Source organism: Balaenoptera borealis (assembly GCF_965194805.1).
Source record: "Balaenoptera borealis genome assembly, chromosome: 13".
In the NCBI taxonomy this organism is placed as follows: Eukaryota; Metazoa; Chordata; class Mammalia; order Artiodactyla; family Balaenopteridae; genus Balaenoptera; species Balaenoptera borealis.
In genome coordinates this window covers 15647278-15673929 of record NC_138870.1, presented here as the reverse complement: position 1 = coordinate 15673929, position 26652 = coordinate 15647278, and the positions used below count along the sequence as shown (strand labels likewise).

Genomic DNA, 26652 nt, shown 5'->3' with positions numbered 1-26652 from the left:
TGTACCAACTTGTGGAGTGACCTTAAACTTCGGGCCATGTGACATACAGGCAAAAGGAACTCCTGTGTTTAGCTTTATTGGGTCTTCTTTGGCTTCTGTACAGAAGAGATGGAGTCTAGGCACAGCTAAAAATATCTGTGTGAGGGTGTTTTCATAAAGGGGGTCACATGGTGGGGACAAAGGGCCTCTGTAATAAGGGCATCTGATTGAACCATCTGAGCTGAGGTCAGCTGGATGTCCCATATGGGTCTATGGTGCCTGCGAGAGCCCAAGTCACCCAGGGAGTGTCAGTAAGCCCTGGTGAAGCTGGGAGAGCACCAATCACAAGCTACACAAGATATAACAAATAACCACCAGCTTAAGAATGCCTTCGATTTGGATATCATAAGTAACTAGTTCAAATAATCTGTTTCTTTTCTGATCCTTTGTATCCAGATATCCTCTTAGAAAGAGAAGGTGTCGGGAAGCTATCTGAGTGACTGAGCATTTTATCCGAAGGAGGGAGACTGCATAATTCTAAAAGGACTATTTAAATTATTGAATTGACTAATTTTTTGTAATTGATGTAAAGTTTTTTTCTTCTCATTAGTTACAGGGTAGGAGCTCATGAGGAAAAGTGTGATATATTAAGTGCATTTTTCTTCACATTTAAGTTGTGTAATGAGTTATATTTATGGCCTTACTATATTTATACGTCTTGGCCATATTTCACTCTTAAAATCTCAATGACCTAAGCTGATTCCTACAAAAATGAAGGGACTCATTTCTCTCCTTTGATGGAGTCTGGATCAACAGTCACCCTGGCCTTAACCCTGAGGCATACAGGGCAGAGTGAAGTCAGAACTCTTGATTCAGGTACATGTATGAAAGGATGTATCAAGCAATAGGGCATAGAGAGAATGAGCTTCTAGCTGTCCAACTGAGGTTGATATAATACATACTTTAAGGCAATTTGGGGGAAAGGATGTTTGGCACCATTCTTTGGGTTCTCTGTGTGTTGGATATTAGCTAATTTATATTCTGATAAGGGACTATATCTAAACATCTTTTTCGATATTGTAAGCATGATGGGGACTAAATTTCCATAGACTTCTGTGAATAGAAAACACGAGGATAAGGAAGATGATCAGTGGAATTAAGATGTTAAAAGGATGCATCTAAGAGTGTTGATGGTCTCAGAAAGAGGATGAAAATGGAAACTTTTAATACTCAAGTTGGTGGGGTTCACCAGTAGTTTTTTTTTTTTAATTGGGGTATAATTGCCTTACAATGTTGTCTTAGTTTCTGCTGTACAATGAAGTGAATCAGCTATATGTATACCTATATCCCCTCCCTCTTGGACCTCCCTCTCACCACCCTGCCCCCCATCCCACCCATCTAGGTCATCACAGAGCACCGAGCTGAGCTTCCTGTGCTTACAATGCTGTGAAAAGGTTTATTAAGTCAGTTAAAATTAAGCAAACAAACAAAAACATGGCAAAAGCAAAACATGCCAGAAACAGTTTCATATAGTGGAAAGAGCACCAGACGTTATATCAGGACATCTGTACCCTGTCTTCATTAACTAGCCTTAATTACCTTAAGTTCTTTGAGCTTCTTGCACAAAATCAGTGGTTTTCGAGAGTTTTATATTTGTTTTCATATGGCTTGGTGGTTGGGGGAGTAGACTTTAGAAAGGTGTTGAGGAGATGGCAAATAGATTTGACTCCAGAATTTCAAATGCCACCCTGCCCACCCCCCCCCATCTAGCATGTGTATAAACTGTTCATTGATCTTATACGTGGAGAGTTTGAATAAGATGTCATTAGAAAAAGACCATGCTGATAAATATAGCATTTCTATTCTTAAGGATCCTTTTGATTTCAATATTGTACAAATTCCTATGCCTAGAAAAACCAAACCAAAATTTGTGGCACCAGGAGAACAGATGGGTTGGTTTACCCTCTCTGGGTCCCTGTTTCCTCAGACAATAAAAAAGTGGTTTGAATACATTAATTATTGTCATTTTTAGCTAGGCTTCTATACATCCATGGCTTGGCATTCTGGAACCAGCACTTCCAGAAGATCTCGTACTGTAAAACTCTTTGGGACTCTGACTCTCATAGGTCTAACAGGTTTCATGCCCAAGAGCAGAGCCCAGGTAAGGCTGAGAGAGGCAGTGAGGTTTTCACAGTGCATTCATGGAGTAGGGCATGGCACATAAGGGCAGGAAGGGAGGCAGCTTGATGTAGTAACATGTGTGGAGAGGAGAGAAGTCAGCCCTTCATTCTGGTTCTTGTTCTATTCCTAAGTAGCCCAATGACCTCTAGCAGCCCCTTTAACCTTCCTTCATCATAAAGATCTTCACATATAAATGAGATATTTGAATTAGTTGAGCTCTGAGGGTCTTTCTTGTACAGGATGGAAGAATGATAAGGAATTTTCATCCACAACTTGCTTCTATTATTTGATTTTAAGGATATACCTGAAATGATCATTTATAGTGGGATCAGGGTTGGTTACTCAGACAACAGTCTAAGGAATAAAATTTTATTAAGATTAAGATTTATTTAGACCTCTTTTGAAATTCCGCTAAAGATTCTGATTTTCCTGGGCTTTAACGCATCTCAGGAGCTCTGAAAATACTGATGCTTGGCCCCTCCACAGACCAGTTAAATTAGAATCTTTGGGAACACATGGGTTTATTTTTAAATCTCCCCAGGAGATTCTATTGTTCAATAAAAGTTGAGAATCTCTGCACTGAAGGAGTTTACCACAATTTAGAAATGCTAAGTAACTACCATACTATTTGTTTTGAATTTAAGTAGGGAAGGTAGGTCATAGAAATTATTGAGGTGAGAACAACACTTTCTTACTGCAGTGTGGAGGCATTGTGAATATAGATATGGTATAAGTCCTGTCTGCAAAGGAGAGGATTATAAAACTTTCGTGGGCAAAATTTTACCTTTGTTTTTGAAACATATTTTTTAATAGGGTTGAAGGTGAATTTGTGTGCTTGAAAATGTTGAAGTTTATTTTTATTTGTACACACCCTCGATGCAGCTATAACCAATACATCTGAGTTTAATCTTCATTGGTTCTTCTGAAACCCACTTCTGGAAACCACAAAGAGATAGGAAACCTTTAATTCTGCATATTTTCAGGTTGTGTGTATCTTGGAAAAAATAGAGACATAAATGCTCATTACAGCTCCACATGGTTGGGTATGAGAAATTCAAGCTGTAATAAATGATAGATTCAATACCAAATGTTTATGGGCAGGGGTCATTCCGTGAAAGAAAATGAAATTAAGTGACTTATTTGCTGTGATCTGGAAATACCTCCATCAAATAAATTGGGTTAGAATCTCTGTAACTCAAAGCAATGAGCACAGTGGGAGTTATTACATCTCCCCAACCGGCCCACATGATGGATTTCTGATGTCTTAAAAAGATCTGGATTTCTTTAAGTTGTTTAGCCCAGGAGAGAGGCAGATTTTCTGATTTTCATAAGAAATAGTCTTTTGGAAATACATTTACAAATCCTTATTGAAGCTCTCTTTGAAGTAAGTTGTGTTTCTGTGATGTCTCATCATGCACAATTTTGCCACTTTCTCTTAGGAAAACCATTTAGTATCAGTCCCATATGGCATTTCTTAAAGATGCCCATTGTCCACGATCACTCGCATATAAAATGTTTATCAGAGGTTAAGTGACAGATGACAAAACAACATGGAGGCAGTGTTTTAGTATCATAACCATGTAGAAAAAAGCTTTGAAGAGTAGCTTGAAAGACAAAAATATTCCGAACTTTTTATGTTTAACATTTTTTGATTACCTGTTATGTGAAAAGTAGTATGTTAGATGATGAGAGGGCATAAAATGAATTAAATTCTTTTTCAGTGAATAGCTGGAAATATATTCTACAAACATGCTGGATATTACAAATACTGCAGTTGAAACTTTAAAGAAACTCACTCATGAGATGGAAGGGCACCTGCATAGCTGCTCCTAGTGAGAAAGTAATGAAAGTTCTTAGCCCACAAATCAGATTTTTGAAATATCTGCTAACAGCAGTTGGTATTCCTTTTAGGGCTGAACTGTTTCTTATAGACTTTTGAAATTTTATTTCATTCTAAATCTCCTACAGAGATTGATATTTTTTCCAATTCAATTTAATAAACAAACCTGTACTGATTGCCTATTTATAAGAGGTACCATGTTAGATGATAGAAATTACAAAGAAGATACATTCCCTGTCCTCATACATGTGGAAATTGGCTATAACATGAAAACTAATAAAAGAGCAACACACACACACACACACATCATAATTAACCTAATAAAAAATGATTTTAAAAATGTATAACAGTTGCTTTGATGATAATTTATTTATATTGACTAAATGTGGGAACTAAAAGCTGATGAATTTTCCTAACATTTTTATATTACCAAATCTTTCTAAAAGAGCAGGGGCAGAAACATCCTTTGTAATAATATTAAAATAACAACATAGGTTCTATTTCTTCGAAAGTCATGTAGTATACAATTTGATTCTAAAGCAAGTCTTGCCATGGAAAAGTAACTAAGATGTTTTATTTAAAATATTTTTTCCTTAATAACACTGAAAAATCATGTAATTGACTTTATCAAATATTGTAAGTATTAATAATTCCAAATCCTTATGGTTAAATCAACAGTTAATTTTTCAATGGCAATTAGTTCTGATAGAATATCAGAACTCCTATTTGGCTTACTTTTCTGAAAAATATCCTCTTAAAGTTGACATATATTTCTTCTTGGCAATAAAAGGTCAGTAAACCAATTACATTGAATAATTTTACTTCAGCTAGAATTTCATGACTTACATTGTTTCTAAATGACAGTACTGATCTAAATCATTTTAAATTAGTAATTCCAGAGAAACTGGCTGGTCACATAAGGAAAAGAAATTGAGATTGGTCATGCCAATACCTTTTCATGACCCAGATGACAAGCTGAGCATGATGCCTGTTTCTAAAGCCACTTCTACATTTTGCTTTTCAGTCCCGCTTTCAATAGTCATGATTTATATTGAGCTACCTCAATTTTAGAATAAAACGTCTTCTTGATTTTCTCATTATGCCATATGCGGCTCACTATCCAGTTCCAAGGAGGTTTTTATTGAGATGGAAGTTTTATTAAGCACAAATGATATACTTACTGTTTTGGAAACAGTGGAAGACAAGTCCAGGCCAATAAATCTGCATTGTTCGTTGCACAGGTAATCCCAAACAGTTTTATAGTGAGCATGGATTCCCTTGGAAGTGACTTTATTTCAAGAGGAAAATTGATTCTTAAAATAAAAGAAAGAAGTAGGTTATCTACCCAATTGCAACGATGTTTTCATAAATATTTCCTTGTAATATAATGTCATGTGACAAAAATATTTTAACTATTTGACTCGAGGCATCCTCTTAAATTTTGTGTTGTATCTTGTAAAAGTAGAAATATAGAAGTACATAGAGTAATGAGATTGATTACTCTAAGGGGATTGCTATGATTTTGTTATATAAGCTTATTTTTTAAAATTACAATAACTTGAGCATAATAAAAGAATGATTAACATTGTCTTAGGGAATGGGGGGAAGGCAGGAAATAACTCATAATGGGTCTTAAAGAGTAAGTTGGTTACAATCAGATGGAGATTTGGAAAAGAATATTCCAAGAAGAGAAAAGCGCATAGACAAGGGCATATATGCATGTAGCTGAGGAGTGGTGAGCGGCTCATTGTGGCTAGAACACAGAATGTAGTCAAGTTGATCTGGAAAGTTATGGAGGATGCAATTAGAAAGACAGGTGGTTGCCAGGGTGTTTAAGAACTCTGTATGCTAGGCAAAGGGATCTGAGATTTTTCCTAATGGCAATAGGAAATGTTTAAATGAAAGAGCTAAAAGCATAGAAAGTTGTTTATAATTTTAAATGTGGACTATTCTGGGTGATAATGAGATTCCAGGAATTTGGGGGTTGATTGCTGAGATGTAATAGACAATACAATTCCTGGATATGTCAAGGTGAATCAAACTCAGACCCTGGATGGATTGTAGATATGGACAAAAAAAGGGGCTAAGGATAAATACAAGATTGTTAATAGTGGAAAAAAACTTGAATTGGGGCATTGAATCCATCAATATATATGAGACTGCTTAGAAGGTTATAAATGATACTGTAAGATTGGGAGGGGTACACCTGGGTGGTAGAAGTATCTAAGAAGAAAGGGCTTTTGACAGAAAGTTGAGAGTGTGATCTGAGGTCCCTAATCATGGACAGGAAGAAGGATACAAGAGCCTCAAGAGAAGTATGGGGTTTAGGAGAGATCTACTTATGAGACAAGAAGTCATTTTTCAAAAAGTTGAGATGGGGGGAATATGTTTACCAGAAGATGAGAATGCTATGAAGAAATGGGAAAATTGGAACAGACGTTAGCATGTAGGGGAAGATTAATGGGAACTGATTCACCAAGGAATGGGAAGAAGTAAAAGGAAAGTGACTGGAAGAGCAAATGCACAGTTTGTATTGGATGATATCTGATGCCATTAGGTATGAGGAGTATGAACAGAATCCACTGGCCTTGTAATTCCCAGTTGAACTTTGAAATCAAGTTGTTTTAGCAGTGGGTGATTATTAGAGGACTGATTGTGACCAAAGTCTATTATCCAGTTGGAAAGTGCTTACTGAGGTTGGCCCAGGTGAGGCCTCAGGTAGTATCAAGTGTCTTCTCACACAAGAAGTTGGCTGTCTAATCTGGATATGGGGAGCAGTCCTTACTCAGGGTGTAAAATAAGACTTTGGTGACCTCCTTTTGTGTGTGGCTAGGTAGCATGCAGCCTTAGGAATGAGGAGGAGTTAATTCAGCCCAGTGATCATAACTGATTTTGAGGAAGTACACATCTCTCCCCTCAACATGCTGTTCTCTGAGATGGAGCGGTCCAGACCCAGGTGGTGGTAAGACATCTAACAAAAGGAAAGACAGAAGGGCTATTTTAGAGTTTGAATGGATAACTGATATTTGACTAACAGCATATTAGTGGAATAGGACAATGAAGAATTAAAGATGAATTCCAGGCTTCCAGATTATGTTGTAGTGGATTACCTATAACAGATAGAAAACACAGAGGAGGAGTATGGGGTAGGGGATATATGTGCAGTTTAGGGCATGATGTCATTGAGTTAATAATAACTCAGAGATGTCAATATGTAAGATATGAGTGGAGAAGATGAATCAGAGGTTTGGATTTGCATATATGTGCATTCAAATATTGGCCCCATGACTGAACAGATGTTCTTCTTTGAGTGATGAATTTAACCTTTCTAAGCCTTGTTTTTCTTATCCATAAATGGAACGAATATTACATAACACAGTATGTGGCAAATGGTAGGTTGTATATCAGCCTTATATTCAGTATTCTATCAACAATGTAATAACTTATATTAGCCATTGTAGACAGATAAAATATAATTCTAGCTAAAAGTAAGGAAGGGAAATAAAAACTAGAGTAAAAAAAAATTATTTTTCAAGATTAGCAAAATTTAGACTATTGAAAATTAAATTATTACACATTTAGATATCTAAAACTAAAAGTCTCTTTTCTTTCATATTCCTTCATGGTCATAACATTCATTCAATGTAATGTGAACATATTTCTCAGCTTAAAAGAAGCTCTGAAACTCAACATAAAATGTTGATGATTCTGTGGAATGCACAGTAATTTCTTGAATATTCTCTCTTTTACCTGTAATTGACTTTCTATTCAGTTTTCATATTGCTGTGGTAGGATGGAAGCTATAATTTCACTTTATTTCTCACATAATCTGGAATGTTCTTTTTCCCATTGAGTCTGGCTTCTTCATGTATAACTTCACTTATTAGTGAGCTTTTCATATCAAGAATGACAAAAAACTCGATAAGTTACAGTGGATAGTTACTGCCAATCTCCATTCTGTCATTTTTATGAATAAAGATAAATTCTTCTAGGGTAAGAATACATGCTTTACAAATAGTTATTTATTCATTTCTTGAATAGATATGGATTTTTGAAGCCAGAATAATCTCAGAGTCACTGAGAAATCTTTTTTTATTAACTTCTACATGGCTATTGAAAAATCAAAGGAATGAACTTTTACCCAAAAAAAGGAAGAAAAATACTTTAAGAGACAATTCAATAAGTGAAGTCAGATTGCTTCTTTATATCCAAGCTGTTGGCACAGACCTCAAGTTTTAACCAGATGTTTGCCTTACTCTGCTGTTAAAAATGAGTAAACACTGACATTTTTCTTAAACATTCTTTTCTTCTATATGAGACAGCTTTTCTAAAATCAGAATAAGTTTTTGATAGTGAAAATGGAAGATTTAAAAAGTCACATTGTATAGAACTCCCTTATTAACACTAATATAAAATAACAGACCATTGTAAGGACTTTGACTTTTATCTGAGTGAAAAAGGGAGCCATTAAAGGATTATAAAACAGAAGAATGATGTGGCCTGACTTACATTTTAAAAGAGGTTACTTTAACTGCCGTGTGAGAAGGATTCTAAAGGTGCAAGGGAAGTAGGGTGACTATTACAAGGCTACTGTAGGAATACAGGGGAGATATGATGGTGGCCTAGACCAGTGAAAGTGATGAGAAGTAATGTTCTGGAAATATTCTGAGAGAGACAGTAGGATTCCTGGACATCGGGTTCTGAGAGAAGGAAATTCAGGCTAAGGATCTGACCTGAACAACCGATACTGGAAATGATCATCCAGAGTGGCCATCCATGGGTGGAACAAGTTCGGAGTGTAAGATCAAGAGTTTAGTTTTAGACATGTTGAGTGAGTATGTGTGAAGTTTGTGACTGATGCCTGTGTTGGCGATATAAATTTGGGAGTTGTTGGCATATAGATGGCATTTAAAGCTATGTGACTATAAGAGAAAACTAAGGAGTAAAGATAGATACAACAGCAGAGGCTTTAGGTTAAGACTATGATCAGTCTGGGAGAAGAAAAGAATATGGAGAAGGAATGCCCAGTGAGGGAGGAGAAAAGCTTAAAGAATGTGGGAGTCAGCTCCTACCAGATCATGTAAGATGAAGACTGAGAAACAAACATCAGATTTAGCTCTGCAGGTCATGAGTGACTCTAATGGTCAATTTCAGTGGAGCAGAGATGATGAAAGCTTGATTGGAGAATGCATGAGAGCAGAGGAAAAAAATGGAAGAACGTGAATACAGACGACTCTTCGGAAGGGTTTTGCTGCAAAGTAGAGGGAAAACTGGCATGGCTGCTGTTGAAAAAATGAAGTAGAGTTTGTTTTGTTTTTTAATTTAAGATGTGAGAACTATTTGTAGAATATAAATACTCAGCCCAAGATTTTATATGTTGTAAGAAACAGTATGAAAATCACAGTAAAAACCTCAGCTTTGGAGTCAGAGTGGGTCTGAGCACTAGTTCTGCCACTTACTGGTTGTGGGACCTGGGGCAAGTTAATTAAGTTTCATAAACATTAATATTCTGATCTGTAAAACGGAGATGACAGTATCTGTTCTGGATTTTTGTTATTAAGTTTATTTATTTATTTATTTATTTATTTATGGCTGTGTTGGGTCTCTTAGTTTTTTCGTGTGAGGGCTTTCTCTAGTTGCGGCAAGTGGGGGCCACTCTTCATCGCGGTGCGGAGGCCGCTCTTCATCGCGGTGCGCGGGCCTTTCACTATCGCGGCCCCTCCCGTTGCGGGGCACAGGCTCCAGACGCGCAGGCTCAGTAGTTGTGGCTCACGGGCCCAGTTGCTCCGTGGCATGTGGGATCTTCCCAGACCAGGGCTCGAACCCGTGTCCCCTGCATTAGCAGGCAGATTCTCAACCACTGCGCCACCAGGGAAGCCCCTGTTATTAAGTTTAGATGAGATAATATATTTGGGGGGTATAGTCTGATGACTGGAATACAATAAGTGGTCAAAATCTATGTAACATATTATTGTTAAATGAAGTTTCTGTCCTTAAGTTTACAGTCTAGTAATAAAATGTATGATTAACTGTAGAGTAATGGGTACATGTTAATAAAATATATAAAGAATGCTACAGGCCAAGCACCTAGAAAAATGGTAAATAAATATTTTTAATGGAAATAAAATGAGAAGAACTCTGGGTTAAAGTAACTAACTCTTGAGGGAATCAAAGAAACTCTCATAGGAAAGATAACAATCATGCACTCTCTTTTTTTAATTTATTTTTAAAATTTTTTACTTTTATTTTATTTTTTATTTTTATTTTTTTAACATCTTTATTGGTATAATTGCTTTACAATGGTGTGTTAGTTTCTGCTTTATAACAAAGTGAATCAGCTATATATATACATATGTCCCCATATCTCCTCCCTCTTGGCGATCAGCTCAGTGCTTTGTGACCACCTTAGAGGGGTGGGATAGGGAGGGTGGGAGAGAGACACTCATGCACTCTTGAAGGAAGAGAAGAAAAGTATACCAATGAAGTTATTCCAACAACACTAATGATTTTCAATTTATTTTGAGATTTTTTTTCTTTGACTTTAGAATTAGTAGATTTTTCCCTTGAATTGTTTAAACAATAGCACATATCTGTCAGTTGAAAATGAATCTGACTTTTTGAAACAACCAGGAATAAGTTTTAATTAAGTCAGAAGAATAATTCTAGTAATTGAGCTGGTTAATGCATTTTTGAGGAATCACTTATTATACAAAATTCATTCACTTGCCAAGCTACACTTCCTGGACTCTTACTCTGTCTGGTGCTGCTAGGGATAAAATTTGAAAATTTGAAAATAAAAAAATAAAAATCTTTGTATCCTTTAGCAGAAGCAAACAGAAATGTAAACAAACACATTCAGTAAGAGACCATAAGACAGTACTTTGAGGTTCAGACCAAATGAAAAAAGAAAAGGTGGCCAATTTTTAAAGAATGATACAGGAAAGGGTTTATAGAGAAGGTGGAGGAGTGTTCTGGGAGATAATTGGGAGTTCCCAAAGTAGGCAGTGAAGACAATGTTCTCCTGACAAATGGATGACCCCTAGCAGAGGCGTGATTTCTCAGTTCATAGGGTAAGTAGATTAGATGCAGAGAGTGGCTGGGTGCACGGGCAGACAGTGGGGCTAACCTCCAGAGATGAAAGTGCAGAGACAGGCAGGGACCAAACCACAGAGGGCCTTGTGTGCTATGCTAAATTACTTGTATTTTACCTTACAGGAATTGGGGAGCCACTAAAGAATTTTACAAGCAGAAATGATTCTGTGCAATGGAAGGGGATTTTGTAATTGAAGGTCAGGTTTGCAAGAAGAGATAAAGGTTGTCACAGTCCTAGAAGAAGGAGGATTTGCTTTGGAGTATGTAAGAATTGAGGAACACATGTTATGTCTCAGGACTCAGTCTCCATTGATTGTGGTAACACTAAGAGTGGGATAGATGGTACTATTCTAACACCATCTTCAGAGCCCCAGAAATTTTGGCTCATATATATCAATAGGACAGTACAACATTGGGAGTCAAATTATCTCCTAAGAAAGCCTGACCTTCTGAAAGGGCTGATGGATAGTAGGCTGGGGAGTTTTCTTCTACTTGTGGTGGGAAGAAAATTGGCTCTCAGTGGATCAGTGGAGACCCCAGAGAAAGGACAGCAGAGCAGTGTCATGGGAATAGCAAGGAAAAGCAACGGTAACCATATAAAAGCCATAGATGGAGCCTAGGAGCCCCCTGAGATTCTGAGTAAAGCAAAGGCTTGAGGTGGGAGGCAGAGAAGAGGAGGAAGGCATGGATAGTGTCAAGAAGGTACTCTTCCTTCTTGATTTAATAAGTCTCTATAAAATGAAGAAGTAGGAGTTGATTACCCCAAATTAGGTGACAGTTTACACAACTCATAGATAATTACTGTTCAAAAACTTGATTGTTTAAACAAATTTATAACTGGCTTTTGGGGAAAAATGGAGATTACATATGTTATTAGGTGATTTCTTTCTTCTTTGTTATATCTGGAATCTACCTCCCTCTAATCCCAAGTATTCCTTTTATCCACAGTCTGTGAATGATTAATAATTCTCCCTTTCCCAATTTCCCTCTTTGAGCAGTTCAACACACGTAGATTGGACACTTATCTAGATTTTTAAATGGACCTTTAATCTGCTGAATTGAAATCAGTTATCTATTATGCCTAGCATATTTATCACATCACTGAATCAAATCAACTGGCAACATTTAAAAAAAATCATACCCTTCACTTAAGAAAAGGGGGAAAAAAACCCTGATCTTTATTAGACAAATGATCCTGCCAGAATAAAGATTAAACTTACGTTTCATTCCAGTTGACCAAGAAAAAAAACAATTTTTTGACTGGAATATTTCTGCAGTTTCTCACTTGGCACAGTTTCTTTCCAGCATATGTAAGCCAACAGGAAAAAGAAAATGCTTTATACCTAAAAAGAAACAACATTGATTCAATAAGCTGAATGCTATAAAGGAACCAGTTTTCTATATGGGTCAATTACTTTTATAGTTAAAAGTCAAATGAAATGGTAAAGTGTTATTTGCTTGTATAGAGTGTACTTTAGAAATTACTAAGAATTTATGTTTGGTGACTTCAGCAAGATTGCAGAATAAGAAGCCCTAGACCCTCCTTCCCCCCTGGAGACACCAATTCAATTTCCTTTGTGAGAAATCCAGAAACATGTTAAAAGGCTCTTGCACCACAGGCAAGTGCAAAACCAGCCACATAAAAATCAGTAGGAAAATTCATGGCACTCATTTTCCAGAGCTCCTCCTCACAGCAGAGTGTTGTGGGATCAGGAGCAAACTCCCAACTCCCAGCTTCTCCCTTGGCTGGGAAAGAGAAGACTAGAACATATGCCTAACATTTAGACTTTTTAGAGGTCTATCCAAGGGACTGGTTTCTCTCTTGCTGCATCTAAGTGCAGAATAGGAATGGGTGTCAGTTTGGAGGACTCTGAGAACAAAGGCAATGGTTTGAACTAGCATAAACTCACTCACCACTTCCCCCCAGCTCAGTGCAAAATGAATAGGAGAATACCCCCAACTCCCAGCTTCTCCCTTGGGAAAGATTTGGACTGTGATTCCAATGTTGCAGCTTTTTTGGGGGGGTGCTGCCTGAGGGACTGGTTTCTGTCTCAGAATGCTGACAGGGTATGATACACTCTAGATGCCTGGGGACCATGGACTTAGGAGAACAAAGAAGAGCTGGGAGGCTTGCTGCCACTCCAGAGGATATGTGGGGCAGCAGACAGAGGTTGATGCAGCTTGATGGTCTCTGCATTGGCAGGAAGAGAGGGGAGCAGGGAAAGTGTAGTGTGCATCCAACATTTTGGCTTTTTCAGGGGGCTGTATGAGGAACTGGTTTATGTCTTATGCAACAGAGCACTGATGGGACCTGGCACATTCTGGATGCCTGGGAGCAACTGAGAACAAAAAAGAGCTGGGCAGCTTATGGAGCACCAAAGAACCAGCAGTGCCACAGGTCAACCCTAGATGAAACAAGAAATTCAACATCTTGAAGAAAGAAGAAAAACCTCTCTGACTGGGAATTTACACACAGAAGCCCAGGGAATATGCATCTACAGAAAAGATTTGAAAGGCCCCCCAAATCTCTAGCTGGACTGATTGGTAACATTCTTCCCCTGTATGAAACCACTCCATAAAGACTGGGAGAGGTAGCTGTTTTTTTCAAATGCTCAAATCCCAATACAAAGTAAAACAAAGGTATACAAAGAAAGAGGAAAACATGGCCCAACCAAAGGAACAAAATAAATCTCCAGAAACTAATCTTAAAGAAATGGAAGTATATGAACTACCTGACAAAGAATTTTATATATAACAAAATGAGAACATCAAGAAAGAGATAAACATATTAAAAAGAACCACACAGAAATTTTGGAGCTGAAGAATACAATAACTGAATTGAAAAAAATCAGTAGAGAGGTTCAAGGGCAGACTTGATCAAGCAGAAGAAAAAAATCAGTGAGCTCAAAGATAGGTATTTGAAATTATTTAGTTAGGGAAGCAAAAAGAAAAAAAAATGAAGAAGAGTGAAGAAAGTCTAAGGGACTTATGGGACACACAGGACAAATATACACATTATATGAGTCCCAGGAGGAAACGACTGAAAGAGGCAGAAAGCTGATATGAAGAAATAATGGCTGAAAACTTATTAATTGTGGGGAAGGAAATGGACACTCAGTTTCAAGAAGCCCAACAGACCAAACTAGGATAAGCCCAAAAAAGACCACACTAAAACACATTAAAATCCAACATCAAAAGTCAAAGACATAGAGAGAATTTTGAAAGCAGCAAGAGAAAAGTGATCTGCCACATAAAAGAGATCTCATCAGTTTTTCAGCAGATTTCTCAGCAGAAACCTTAAAGGCCAGATGGAGTGGAAATGATATATTCAAAGTTCTGAAAGAAAAAAATATAATTATATCTGGCAAAGCTGTCCTTCAAAAATGAAGGAGAAATAAATACTTCCTCAGGTAAAAAGCTGAGGGAGTTCATCAGCACTAGACCTGACTTACATGAAATGCTAAAGGGAGTCCTTCAAGTTGAAATGAAAGGATGCTAAACAGCAACACAAAAGCATATGAAAGTATAAAAGCTTACTGGTAAAGGAAAATATACAGACAAATACAGAATACTGTAAGACTGTAATGGTGGTCCATGAACAACTTTTAACTCTGGATAGAATATAATGGACAAAGTATGGAAAAACTTTAATTATAAGAATATATAAAATATAAGAAGATGCCATTTGTGATATCAGTAACATAAAGTGTGGTGAGGGGAGAAGAAAAGAGTAGAGTTTTTGTATCTGATTGAAGTTGTTATCAGCTTAAAACAGTGTTTTAAATATAAGATGTTTTATGTGAGGCCCATGGTCACCACAAAGAAAACACCAACCTATAGAAGATAAAAGAAAATAAGAAAGGAATTGAAGTATGCCATTACAAAAACTCAGAAGAACACAAAGGGAAACGGCAAGAGAGGAAAAGAGGGACAAAAACGCTACAAGATAGAAACAATGAAAAAAATGGCAATAGAAAGTCCTTCCCTATCATTAATTACATTAAATATACATTAAATTCTACAATCAGAAGACATAGCATAACTGAATGAATTAGAAAACAAGATCCAACCATACGCTGTCTACAAGAGATGTACTTTAGATTTAAGGATACACCTGAAAGTGAAAGGACAGAAAAAGATATTCTATGTAAATGGTAATCAGAAGAGAGCAGCAGTGGCCATACTTATATAAGACAAAATGGACTTTAAGTTAAAACTGTCACAACTGACGAGGACATTATATAATGATAAAGGGGTCAACTCATCAAGAGGATACAACAGTTGTAAATATACATGCACCCCAAATTGAAGCAAATATATTAAGCAAACATTGACAGAATGAAAAGGAGAAATAGACAACAACAAAATAATAACAGAAGATCTCAATACTGGTTATAATGAACAGAACAAACAGACAGAAGCCCAATAAAGAAACGGAGGGTTTGAATAATACTATAGCCCAAGTGAACCTAACAAATATTTATAGAACATTCCACCCAAGCTTAGTGCAATACACATTCTTCTCAAGTGCACATGGATCACAAAATAGGTCACAAAACAAGTCTTAACAAATTTGAGAAAATTAAAATCATACCAAGTATATTTTCTGAACACAATAAAATAAAAGTAGAAATCAGTAGCAGAAAGAAAATTGGAAAATTCTCAAATTAATGGGAATTAACACTTTTTAGTTTCTCTTTTTTATTTTATTGAAATATAGTTGTACAATATTATGTTAGTTACAGGTGTAATATATAATGATCTGATATTTGCATACATTATGAAATGATGACCATGATAAGTTGAGTAACCATCTGTATGGGTAACAAAGTTATTACAATGTTATTGATCATATTCCTTATGCTGTATATTACATCTCAGTGACTTATTTATTATATAATTGGAGGCTTATGCCACTTAACCCCCTCATCTATTTCACCCCCATCCCCACCCATCCCTTCTGGCAACCACTTGTTCTCTGAGAGTCTGTTTTCATTTTGTTTTGTTTTGTTTTTTAGATTCCACATAAGTGAGATGAATAAGTAAATGAATACTTTTGAACAACTAATGGGTCAGACAGAAATTAAAAAGGAAATTAGAAAATATCTTGAGACATGAAAATGAACACACACCATACCAAAACTTAGGAGATACAGCAAAAGCAGTACTAAAAAAAGAAGTTTAAAGCAATAAATGCCTACATTAAAAGAAGAAAGATCAAATCAAAACTACAATGAGGTATCACCTCACACCAATCAGAATGGCCATCATCAAAAAATCTACAAACAATAAGTGCTGGAGAGGGTGTAGAGAAAAGGCAATATTGTTGGGAATGTAAATTGGCACAGCCATTATGGAGAACAGTATGGAAGTTCCTTAAAAAATTAAAAATAGAGCTACCATATTATCCTGCAATCCCACTCCTGGGCATATATCCAGACAAAACCATAATTTGAAAAGATACATGCACCCCAATGCTCATTGCAGCACTGTTTACAATAGCCAGGATGTGGAAGCAACCTAAATGTCCATTGACAGATGAATGGATACAGATGTGGTACATATACACAATGAATACTACTCAGCCATAAAAAAATAATGAAATAATGCCATTTGCAGCAACATGGATGGATTTAGAGATTGTCATACTGAGTGAAGTAAGTCAGACAGAGAAAGACAAATATCATATGATATCGCTTATATGTGGAATCTAAAATAATGGTACAAATGAACTTATTTACAAAACAGAAATAGATGTAGAAAACAAACAGATGTAGAAAACAAACTTATGGTTACCAGGAGGGAAAGCTGGGGGGGGGGGCGGTTAGGGATAAATTGGGAGATTGAGATTGGCATATACACACTACTATATATAAAATAGATAACTAATAAGGACCTACTGTATAGCACAGGGAACTCTTGTCAATACTCTGTAATGACCTATATGGGAAAATAATCTAAAAAAGAGTGGATATATGTATATGTATAATTCATTCACTTTGCTGTACAGCAGAAACTAACAAACCATTGTAAATCAACTATACTTCAATAAAAATTTTTAAAAAGGCTTAAAAAAAGAATAAAAAATTTAAAAAGAAGAAAGATCACAAATAACCTAAATTTATACTCAAAGAACTAGAAAAAGAAGAAAAAACTCAGCCCGAGGCTAAAAGAAGAAAGAAAATAATAAAGATTATGTGAAATAAATAAAACAGAGAATAGAAAAACAATAGAAAAAATAAACAGAACTAAATTTCCCACCATGTATAAATACTGAATACATGCTCTATGCATATAGCTTTATCTGTATTTTTCTGGCTACATAGTTTTTCCATGTGAATTAAAATTAATAAGGATATAGTAATGATCTAAAAATTATGAGAACATTCATTAGAGTGGCAATTTGTTAGATTATACATCAGCCTCTTAAAATTCTTCATAAAATTAAGAAAAAGCATAAGACAATCTTCCCATGGGTTTTAAAGAAATGCATATGTGAGACAGATAGATGATAGAGTTTTTCTTTTTTACATATGAAGGTAAAATTTCCTTTATAATTAACTCTATAAATATTCTTACAGTTGTTATTTGCAAAAATACAGTCCAAGATAAAAATTATTTCTCTTTTTACTAAAATTGTTTCTTTTAGCCTTTCTTTGAGATGCTAAATGCAGTGGGTACAATAAATCCATTAGAAAATTACTATTCTCTTATCAAGTTTAATTGATTTAATCAGTATTTTCTTATAGATTTAATCCATAAGGAATTTAAAATAATTATTATAATATTACTCTAATTATGTTATTCAAGAAAATACTATATAACAGAGTCAACCTAAAATCTGGCAATGTTCCATGCATAAATGTGGTTAATTTCTATTGTAACTCAAATAACTCTTGGCTAATTCCCACTTTATCAATGTACTAATCTCACAAAATATTTACTGCTCACAACTTGATAGGGATCAAAGTGATTTTTTTTTTTCTACTTTTAAATACTCTCTATCACCCTGTATGTGTGTGTGCTATCTTCCTCTGTGTTAATTGGCATTAGTCATTTAAACTCAAACATAAAAAATGAAAAATTTAGGGCAATCACTAAGTAGGATGAGCATTTTCTGTTTCCATAATGATACATGGACAACATGCAGTTATTTTTAATATGGAGAATAGGGGAAGACTTGAGGGAAAAGGAATGTGCACTGGAAATAAAGTTGTAAATGATTTTAAGAATATGGATAAATCCATGCTGATTAAATTTCAAAATAAAATATTTGCTCCTGCAAATAAGAACAAGGCAAATTATACTCAATTAGAAGCTACACAAAATTAATTAACCCTTTTGCAAAAAACTCATCATTACTTACCTGTGCACCCAGGTCTCTGGAATATTGTGAGCTGCATACACTGTGAAGCTAAGGTGGGAATGGAGCCCAAGATTTACACAGGAAACACTATGCACAGGTGCATTTAGAGGTTGGAAATCTGCATAAAAGCTGCTGCAATAGATGTCAATTAGGTGGTAGATGGAGGTGGATAGTTCAGTTGTCACTTTTTCTATCAAACCTAGGTGGGGAAAGGAATAGAAATCAGGTCATCTGTGAAGGGCAATATTTATCATAAAACCATCTGTTACAGCTTTGAAAATTTTTATAACAAAATTTAAAGAAAATTTATTTTAAATGACCCTCTACCAACTGAAGCCAATTAGCCATCTGTGCCTCTGTATGCAGCCTGGGTTAGCTGCTAGTAGTACAGATACTTAATAAGCTTTCATATCTTTAGTTGCAGAAATTTGGGAAGCACAAACTTTAATCACAAATCAGAGTTTTGGGTTATTAATTTGGCATTCTGATCAACTGTAATTTGCAATATTTTTGTTTTAGATTATTATTGCTTAGAATTAATTTTCAGACAAGGAACATGTTATCTACATGGCTTATAAGTACTTTAAACAAACTCCATCTAAAGAATTAATCATAATAAGTTTGATTATGCTATGATGTTTGCCATTAACTGAACACTAATCATATACATTGTGCTGTTATAAAAAGAGAATAGTATTAGTACATGGCTGGGATCTGAAATAAGTTTAAAGTGAAAGATTTATGATATTTACTACATTTCTTCAAAATCAAAGCCTTACTTGAGTTTTACCATAAGTTATTTAAAGGGAGTCTATTGATTATTCCCAGAAGTGACTTGTCATGAAGGAAAAAATAAATGAAGAAAATTGTTTAAGTACAGAGGCCAGAAGTTTCCAAGCGTCTGCTAAATGAAGGCATGCCAATTTACTGTAGAGCACATGAAAAGTGTCCCTTAATCATCGAATTTAAGGTAAATTTTTCTGAGAATGGTGTTCTCTCTCCCAATAGACGCGTTGCTGGAAAAACTCCTGAGGGGAAGGAAGCAGGAGAGGCTGATGAAATGGACCAGGCAGAACTGGCGGACTCGGATCCAAATCAGGAAAGATGGCGCCATGACAATGGAGAAGGATATGAGGATGGTGAACGTCATCCTGGGGTAGGAGTCACTGTCAGACTCTTAATGGCGCCAGTGAATAACACTCACTGCTGGTATTTTGTATGCAGTAGTGAATGAGTGAAGGCCGATAATCATAATATGCTCACGACTTGTAATTATTTTTAATATTCAACTATAATGTTTTAGAAGTTAAATGAATGTCAAATATAAAAATTATATTAAAAATTTTTTTTTAACGTATTAGAGGAAAATCTTTAATTGACACATATTTAAGTGACAAAGGGTCTTAGGTGAATGTATAAAGCGAAGTGTCATGAATGGAAGCTCTGGCGCCCTCCTGCTCCTCTGAGTCACCCGTGCCTGACTTTGCTGACGAAGTCTCGAGGGTCGGGGGTCGCAAGGCTCCTGTGGTCATGACCAAGACCCCTTGATACCTCAGGCCTCGTCCAATCCCCCCAAAAGGCCTCCTTAAACCCCACAGGCGCGTCTTGATAGATGAGAGTGACGCAGAAAACCCTGCGAAAGATACGACCTGAACGTTCCCTTTTCCATCCTGGGCCAGAAATATGTACCGATATGCCGAATTTTAGATATTTCTACTTTTCCGCCGCCTTGTCCTGGAGAAATGAAACGAAACGGCAGTACAGCCCATGCGGAGAAGTCAGAGGGGAGAAACCGTGTCATCGGCGGCTCCCACGCAGGTAGCTGGGCGCAGGGCTGAGGAGGAGAGCGGCCCCTCGAGGCGGCCCTCAGAGGGAGACACTTCGTCCGGAGGCCTGAAGCCCGTGTCCCCGAGCGTCCGGACAGATCCTCGGCCTTCGGGCGGGAGCCCCGGGTGGGTGATGCGGCCGAGGCGGAAGGATGGGCAGGGCCCGCCTGTGGAGGGAACGGGCCGCGCCCGCTCTAGGTGTAGCGGCTGAAGATGCTCGCCGTCCGCCCGTGGATGCAGCTCCAGAAGTCGGCCTGCATCCGAGCTCCGTCTCATGATTCCGCACAGCCTCCGTTTCCCGCGAGACCCGGGCGGGTCGGCTTCGACGGGCCGCCTTCCCCCCAGCAGGGCTGTGCTGACTTTCCAGACGCCTGGCAGGTGTTAGCTGATGATGTTGGACGTTTCTATAGCGCTGGTCACAGACGGAGGGACGATTTTATTAAACTTCAACTCCAAGCTTGTGAGTCCCAGGTCAGTTAGTTCTTCCGGTTCACGACTCGGGGGGGGGTCAGAGCGCGGTTCTTTCCGGGGAGGCGTCCGCGTAGTACTGGGAGTGTCTGATGAGGAGGATGTGCCGCGTGGCCTTGGCTTTGTAGTGGTCCAGCCTGAACACCAGTTCTTCTCCAGATTGCAGGCCCTTCTTCCACAGGTTGAGCAGGGCTGGTGGTGCTCACCTGTCCCAGGTGGGGTCCTCGACGCCAGGCCCGGGACGGGGCTCCGCCGCCCCGCCCCGCTCCGCTCCCAACCCCGCGGGAGGCTGGGCCACGTGCAGCTCCGAGGCCCCCGGGGGCCACAGCCCAGGAGAGCGAGGTGGCCGAACCCTGGGAAGCTGAGGAGACGTTGAGAGAACAAGTAAGCACATCCTTAAAACTTATGTTCTTAAGATCTATTGTTGTTTTTTTTTTTAATTCACATAACGTGTTTATTCACTGTACCATATTTAAAGGTTTTCATATTTTAAGTTATAGAAACAGAAATGTCCATTAAGATTAGGAACGGAACAGGTCACAGATTTGGTGTAGTCATGTTCAGTGTCAAGTCACACAGTACTGCTGTTTTTTCAAACACGTGCACTTTCTCGTAAGTAGTTTACAAGCATAAATTGCTTTTTGGTTCCTAGTTGGTTTGAAAAGAAAATAGTAGGAAGAGCTTGATGTTTCCTCCAACAGTCTGCAGTGTTCCAGTGCCCAGGCGTTTGGATACTCAGGAAAGAGGCCAGCTTCAGCATGAATCTTCTTCCCACATCCTGTCCCTCAGTAGCTCTGCCCCTAATTAAACATGTTGTTGTTGTTCAACACATGCTATTATTCCGTTATTATAAATTTGTACAAAATTCATGAGATGGCCAAATTTTCCTTATTTGCTGTATTTCTAAAATTGTGTCCTTTGTTGAAACAGCCTGAGGTGACAAGCAGAGTGAAAGAGCTGTAATTAAAATTCTCTGAGAAATCAGCAGTAGCAATTAATGAAACAGAAGAGTAAAGCAGCATAAAAATAGTCTTTAAAGAGGCCTCCTCAAACTCTGGAGGCCAACCAACTGGGATTCTGCTGAACAACAGGAGGCAGAGAATTATAAATTTATAGAAACATCTTGTTTCTCTGGTCCCCAGATTGTACTGTTGGTACTCTGAAGCAGGAAGCACAAACTTCTCGTTAATAATTCCCAATCTTGTGCAAATGAATACACAAATCATAAACCTGAGTGAGAGAGTTCATTAATTCAAGCTCCAGCACACATTTTGGAGAATCTTAATTATTTGGATAATTACTCAAACTCTACTCTTTACTTTTTGTGCTGAAATACAGTTTTAGGTTATAATTTGCGTCTTTGAGGTAGTATAGGGATGTGTGCTTATGCATTATGCTTTACTTCCAGAACTCTGGGTGAAAAATGCATTTCAGATATCATCAGAAATGTATTAAGGACTCAAAGTACTGGGCTTGGTGGTGAAATATGGAGAAATAATACTTATCACACCTGATTTTGCAATGAGAAAAGAGTTATAGTTATCAGGAAATAAGGAAACAATGACAATATATAGGCAATTCAAATGCATTAATTAGAATCTGTTTTGGTTTTTTTGGAAATGAAGGGGTAAGAGTACATGACTTTACTCTAGTGTACATTTGAAAGGAAAATGGTCTCTGTAGCATTGCTGTTTGTCACATCCTATGTCCAATGCTTCTTGTGTCCAATGAAGGCTGTACTTTCCTTGCAAACATGGTCTGCATTAAAATCTGGGGTTTTTTTTTTCATGTTCCCCAAAAAACTTTGTTTACACGAACAGGCAGCATGCCAGATTTGTTCACCACTGGTGTAGAGCACAGGTATGATCAAACCTCTTAGCTTCAAGGTATATTGAGGTTAATCAATAAGAATATTAAGTATAAGAATCATCAATAATAGTGGCTTATTGTTGGATCAACATTTTGTGTAAAGAGTGTTCTAGACTTTTATTTCAGAGTACCCGAATAGAAAGCAACTGCATGTATATGCTGGCAAATGTTCATTTCATTTTGTTGTCATTTCAGCAAACTCTTCCTTTCTGCTCCATAAACTGCTGTAAGGTGCTTCTACGTAATAAAATATTAGAAAAAAATATATTTATCTTGCAGAATGAGAATTCTGATTTATCAAAAGCTTATGAGAGCTGTGGATGGGAATTTTTAATCCATAGAATTAATTCCTTCTCTGTGATGACTTAGCATAGAATATAAGTCCCTGGGAACATTTCTGTGCAGTTTTGTGAGATCTCATATCCCAACCCCTGAGGAACATGGGATGAGGGGATTTTATTCCAGCATTCCTAATAGAAAGGAAGAAAGGGCCAGATTCATATAGGCATACCTCCAGCTTGTTCACTCTGCACTTTCACTTGGACTCTGTGTTAGAAATATTGTTGGGGGTGTCTATCTCTCCCTTTATTCTGTCATGTTCTGGAGTTTTATGAATGCCTAGATTTTTGCATTAGCACAGGTTTGTTTGTCCCATATCCTTTGCTGTTCCATTTTCCTCTATGATGTGAAGTGGGGGAGTTCTTCCCATGTAATTGAATGTCTTCTTTTGAGTGGTGGGAATAGAGTTGAGGGGGTATCGCTCTGTACATAACTTTCTACTGAAAACCACTAAGGGTGTGGAGGGCAGATTGGGGTTATCATTTGTGCTTCACTGTCACCTTTGAATCCAAGGGTGTTAGTTGCACATCTGTGAGTCAGACCATTTCCTTAAAGATACTCTTAAGTGTTCATAAGCCAAATACCATCTGCCTGTGCAAACAAGAACAACCCTGACCACACCCTGCACTTTACATACTATCCTATCTTTTATGCATATTAGGAAGACTGGGGATCAAAGAGTTTATTTCTTTACGATCAGAGTCAAAAAGTGGGCAGAGTGGGAATTCAAAACCAGTTCTGCCTGATTCCAGAAACCAGACTGCTCTACACCACACTGTCACAGTCTGCTCTTTTCTACAGAGGCAAAGTCCTCCTGTGGCTTGCAGTTTTGTAGGCTCAGAGCTTCTGTGAATACTAATTATTCCAGAACCGAATCCTCCTACCTGTTATGTTAAATTGGTCTTTCAAATAGAGCTTGAATTTAAATTTGAAATTTGTGACTTTGAAGAAAGACATCTGCTACATTTCTGACTTCTCTTACTTCAAAATATAATTAGCTAAATAAAATTTTATAGTTTCTTGGAATTGTTGTAAGGATATTTTCAGTATTCCTTTAATTTTTATAGCTCTCTTGACTTTCCCTATTGTTAAAAAAATCTCAGGCCAAAAGTCTAGGGAGTGTGGATTTTTATTCACTTGCAGAGTAGTCACTTCCATCAGTAAATAAAGTTTTAACAAAGCATTTTTTCCCTCAAAAGTATTTTGTGTGTGTGTGTTATAAGATTTGGAGAAAAATTGAAAAATATAAATTATTTTTGGTTTTATAATTTGTTTAGTATGCATGTGTGTTTTACCTTTTGCTGAAGTTTCTGAATATTGATGAAAATTCTGAAAAAGAAAAACAGGTCCAAAGATACACTTGTTATTCAGAAAACAAATTTGGGAAACCAAACCAATAATATCCAAAATCTACATACAGAAATTTCTCTGGCATGATAAAAAGGAAATGTATTTCTTGGTGTCATATATCAATGTTGCTTACTAAACAGAGGAAATCTAAATTGTAACATGAAAGAAAAGCCTTCTGACTGTTGTAATCAGCAATCTAGGTTATTTGATTCAGGAAAAAAAAAAAAAAGAAATCTCTAGCATAAGCTCAGCCTTTTTTTAGTATTATTAGAACAGTTCTACAGATATTGCCTAAACTCAATCCCCCTTCCACAACAGTGACTAAACTTTTAATATAAAAGATTTGTAATTCTCTTTGTTTAGTGTGTCCAGTTCTTATTTTAGCTGTCACTTCAGATACAAGCTTTGGGCAGCACAGAAAGAAGGCTGGATGGAAGGGTGCAAAATCATTCAGATTCACTATATAGTTTCCTTTATTTTTTAGGATTAAAAAAAAAAAAGATAGTCAAACACTTGAGATCATATCCTGAATTTTAAAAAAATACTATCTGAAATTTTTGTTGTCATTTAAGTTCATATACATTAGCTTGGTGGTTTTATTTGTTTGCTTGTTTGTTTATGTTTATCTCTATTGTAGGCTTGGAATTACTTTAGTGGTTTAGGATTTACTGGTTATAACTTTATTATCATGAAAACTATATAAGGTAGGTGATTCACAGGTTCATTGGAAATGACGTTTCAGTCCAAAAGCAAATTCAGTTTTCTAATAAGATCCATTTTAATTGACACTAGATTTTTTTTAATATTTTGCTTTGACAAGTTTGCTTTTAAGGAAATCCAATTAATGAAAAGCTGGATTTTCACACAAATAAACTAGGGAATAATCGTTTTCCTGTAAGAAAGAACTTGCTACAGTATTCCTTTTAGAGAGAAAACACTTCTGTAGTGTTTAGAATGTAATTAAATTTAAATACAACTTTTCACTTAAAAGCATCATTCACATGAACCTTTTCAGAAGCATTTCTCTTAGGTAAAATATTTCATCTGAGCATAGTTTCAACCACTGGGCTTAACAACTACACATAAGATCTTTACCCCAGCCATGTGGGTGCGACTATTAAACATGTCAGCATGACTTAACTAGAATTCAGTTTATTCAGAATGTAAACTTGTATTTTAAGATCACCATGACATCCACCTACAGCACAATGCGTAAGACCGTATTTTTTATTTTGTAGTTCATTTATTGTGTATTTAATGGAAATATGTGAGTTCTAGAATATAATTCTGAAAGATGGAAAATTGTTTCCAGTGCTGAGTGGGAGCATGCAGTAGACAGAGTACAACTGCATTTGTGATACAATTTTTCATTTTGCCAAAACTTACATTTAATAAATACTTAATTACTTCCATGTATGGCAGGAAATAGTCTCTTGCTAGTTGACCAAAAAATGCAGCCAAGAAAAAAGGAAAGCTTCTGAATTTTGAGTTTGTTGGCAGAAGACATATTTCTCAGTATTTCTTTAATCTTAGGTTATGGTGGGTGGATAGATTGAACTCCTTTGGCATTATTAGCCGCAGTTGGTTAATGCACAAATTCTGTAAAAGGTACTTATTATTCGTGCCAATTTTTTTCTTATATAGGTGGGCCTATAGTTAAGATAGGATGGAAAAATGGATGGAGAAAAAAATCTGAATGATGTGAGATATGTGAACTTTTAAGGTGCCCTCAAAATAAGTAGAATCTGGAGTAGAAATTTATTTGGAGATATTGAACTATTTACTTTGGCCATTGACATATATGGAATAAAACTGTTAATTGTCAACTTTTTTCTTCATTTCTATGCATGAATAATCACATACAATTTAGTGCTCATAAGTCTATAAGAAATGTGAAATGTGAATATGAGCTTCTCTTGATAATTATAATTGTTCATAGCTTTCCTAGGAAATATCAATACTTAATTTCTCCTTGAAGGATTCTTTTGGCTTCAGATATATTGAAAGTTTGATATTTCTGAGAAAATTGTCATTTTCATTCTTTTAGGGAGTTTCAGAAAATGAATGTTTAAAGGTAAAGCTTTTTATAGCTAGTACTAGTTTAACAGCATTTGAAGTGCTTCATCCTAAAATTAAATTTTCCTCCTTCTTTGATCAGTTTGTTTCTACTGATCCACCAAGAGCAGGACATAAAAATTGAAGAACAACCAAGTGGTCTTAACAGATGGAAAGACATGTGTCCACATTCATACATCTGGTCTCCTACTCTAGCAAAGGCTCATATTTGTTGTGAAGCTGGCTGTAACCAATGGCCCTGAGAAAAGAGGGTCCTAAGTGGTGCT

The 26652-nt window shown here is 36.7% G+C and overlaps 1 protein-coding gene across 2 annotated transcripts in view; it reads right to left on the bottom strand.

Moving 5' to 3' along the window:
• Positions 1-26652, bottom strand: part of PIK3C2G (phosphatidylinositol-4-phosphate 3-kinase catalytic subunit type 2 gamma) — a 406235-nt gene that overhangs the window by 269876 nt on the left and 109707 nt on the right. Inside the window, exons 10-14 of one of the 2 annotated variants that reach the window (XM_082351876.1) lie at positions 24256-24289; positions 18459-18657; positions 12313-12435; positions 5182-5313; positions 3957-3989 (exon numbers count right to left, since the gene is read on the bottom strand). In XM_082351876.1, the coding sequence (XP_082208002.1) occupies positions 3957-3989; positions 5182-5313; positions 12313-12435; positions 18459-18657; positions 24256-24289 (521 nt within the window). The remainder of the gene's footprint in view (positions 1-3956; positions 3990-5181; positions 5314-12312; positions 12436-18458; positions 18658-24255; positions 24290-26652) is intronic. The other variant, XM_082351875.1, reaches the window with a different exon arrangement.